The sequence below is a fragment of the Myotis brandtii genome, unplaced genomic scaffold, assembly GCF_000412655.1.
Source record: "Myotis brandtii unplaced genomic scaffold, ASM41265v1 scaffold208, whole genome shotgun sequence".
Classification (NCBI taxonomy): domain Eukaryota; kingdom Metazoa; phylum Chordata; class Mammalia; order Chiroptera; family Vespertilionidae; genus Myotis; species Myotis brandtii.
Window position 1 is genome coordinate 6,655,405 of NW_005357764.1, and position 1,821 is coordinate 6,657,225.

The 1,821-nt window shown below is 47.8% G+C and overlaps 1 protein-coding gene across 1 annotated transcript in view; it reads left to right on the plus strand.

Annotated features, from left to right (window-relative positions):
* The first annotated feature begins 1,369 nt into the window (after positions 1–1,369).
* DDX46 (DEAD (Asp-Glu-Ala-Asp) box polypeptide 46) overlaps positions 1,370–1,821 on the plus strand; it is a 57,846-nt gene continuing 57,394 nt past the window's right edge. The window contains exon 1 of the mRNA XM_014539176.1: positions 1,370–1,743. Coding sequence (XP_014394662.1) covers positions 1,370–1,743 — 374 coding nt within the window. The remainder of the gene's footprint in view (positions 1,744–1,821) is intronic.

The window sequence follows — 1,821 nt, forward strand, 5'->3', positions numbered from 1 at the left end:
ATGTGCAGGAGGCAGCTGATCGATGTTTCTCTCTCATTGATGTTTCTAACTCTCTATCTCTCTCCCTTCCTCTCTGTGAAAAATCAATAAAATATATTTAAAAAAAAATTTGCTGCTCTCCCACATTTCTCTCCACAAATTAACCACAATCCACAGTTTTGTTAAAAACCAGGGCATACCGTTATTTCTCCCTTTACCTCACAGTTTACATCTAATATAACAATTAGTGTCTGGAGAGATGCCTCTGGGATATGTCTAGAACTTGACCATTTCTCAGTATCTCCACTATTTATCACTAGTGTTTTCCTATTTCTTTCAGACTGAAACCCACACACCTTACCTTCAGCCCAGAAATAATTTACAGTGTCTCTGATACCTTACCCATCCTTGTGTTCATTCTGTCACATATTAACACAGGCCTTCCTTACCCTTGGCATCGACTACACTGCAGCTACAGGTAGGTAGTAAAGCCACAGAGGAAGAGCAAAACTCATCTAGGAGCCTTACTCGGTTGCATTTTTCTAAAAATCAAATGTATGGAGGTAAACTTTACACACAGTAAAATGCATCAATTTTTGACAAATGTGTACATTCACTCAACGACCGCCACAATCAAAACACACCTTTTCTATCATGTAAGAAAATAAAAACAGTAGAGAGGTATGTAAATATGAGAGCCTCTCCCCAACTCCACTACACCTTTCTGCTAGAACAACTCAACGTATCTGTGTGCCTCCCACTGGGCAAGTTTTCTCTCAACCTTGACTGCAATTCAGAATCATCTGGGAAACTTGAAAATTCCCAATGTGCAGGAAGCACTCTAGACCAATGAAATCAGAACACACACATATGTATTTTTATTTAAGCTTTCAAGCACAGGCAATGTTGAGAACCATTATAATCTTGCGAATGGTGTGTGTGTATGTGTTAAGTGTGTTTGGCTCTCCTTCCTCTTCTCCATCAAGTTAACTTCTTACTCTTCAATCTCCCCTCAAAGATCATTTCCTCAGGGAACTCTTCTTCTGAACCCCTCTCCTATGGTGGGATCTCTTTCTTGTTTTATTACATCTGCTTGTGTTTCTAATGTCTATGTTCCCCACGAGATTGTAAACTCCCTAGGACTTAGCACATGCCCAATATAGAACAACATATACTATAAGCGAATCCTATATAATAAAAGGCTAATATGCAAATTGTCCCCTCGACCGGGAGTTCAACTGGGAGTTCGACCAGGGGCGAGGTTGGCAGGCCAACGGCCCGTGGACCCTCTCCCTGGCCAGCTCCACCCCCGACTGCCCCCCCACCCACTCCGGGCGGCCCCACCCATGCACAAATTTGTGCACCGGGCCTCTAGTGAATGTATAAATGAATGAGAGTGAACGGAGATGTTTGTAGCATCACTCAGCACAGGGTAAGGCGGACGTCAGTACAAGGCCTAGGACAGCTCCAGGATGCTCTTGGCACCTCGGTGGTCCTTTCAGGAAAGACCTTCTCTGAGTCCACAAGGGGTCCTCTGTGGCTATGCCGGCAAAACCCAGGCACGGCATCTTCTTTCGGCGCGGCCGGCGCTGTGCGGCCTCCAGCCGACAGGAGGCGCTGTGGAGAGGAAGCCGCTTGCGACGCACCTTTCCCTTCCTGCTGCCGCCGGCGCCAGGACGTCCTGTTTTCGTTGGCGGCGCTCGGACGGCTTCCACCGCTGTGGCTGCTACCGCCGCTTAGTGCTGCTTCTCGCCGGCGAGCAGGGTGTAGCGCGGCCTCTTCCTTTGTCCGGTTCTCCTGCGCGTCGTCCGCAGGGCGCCGCTTTCCCGCGCCGGCAGCATG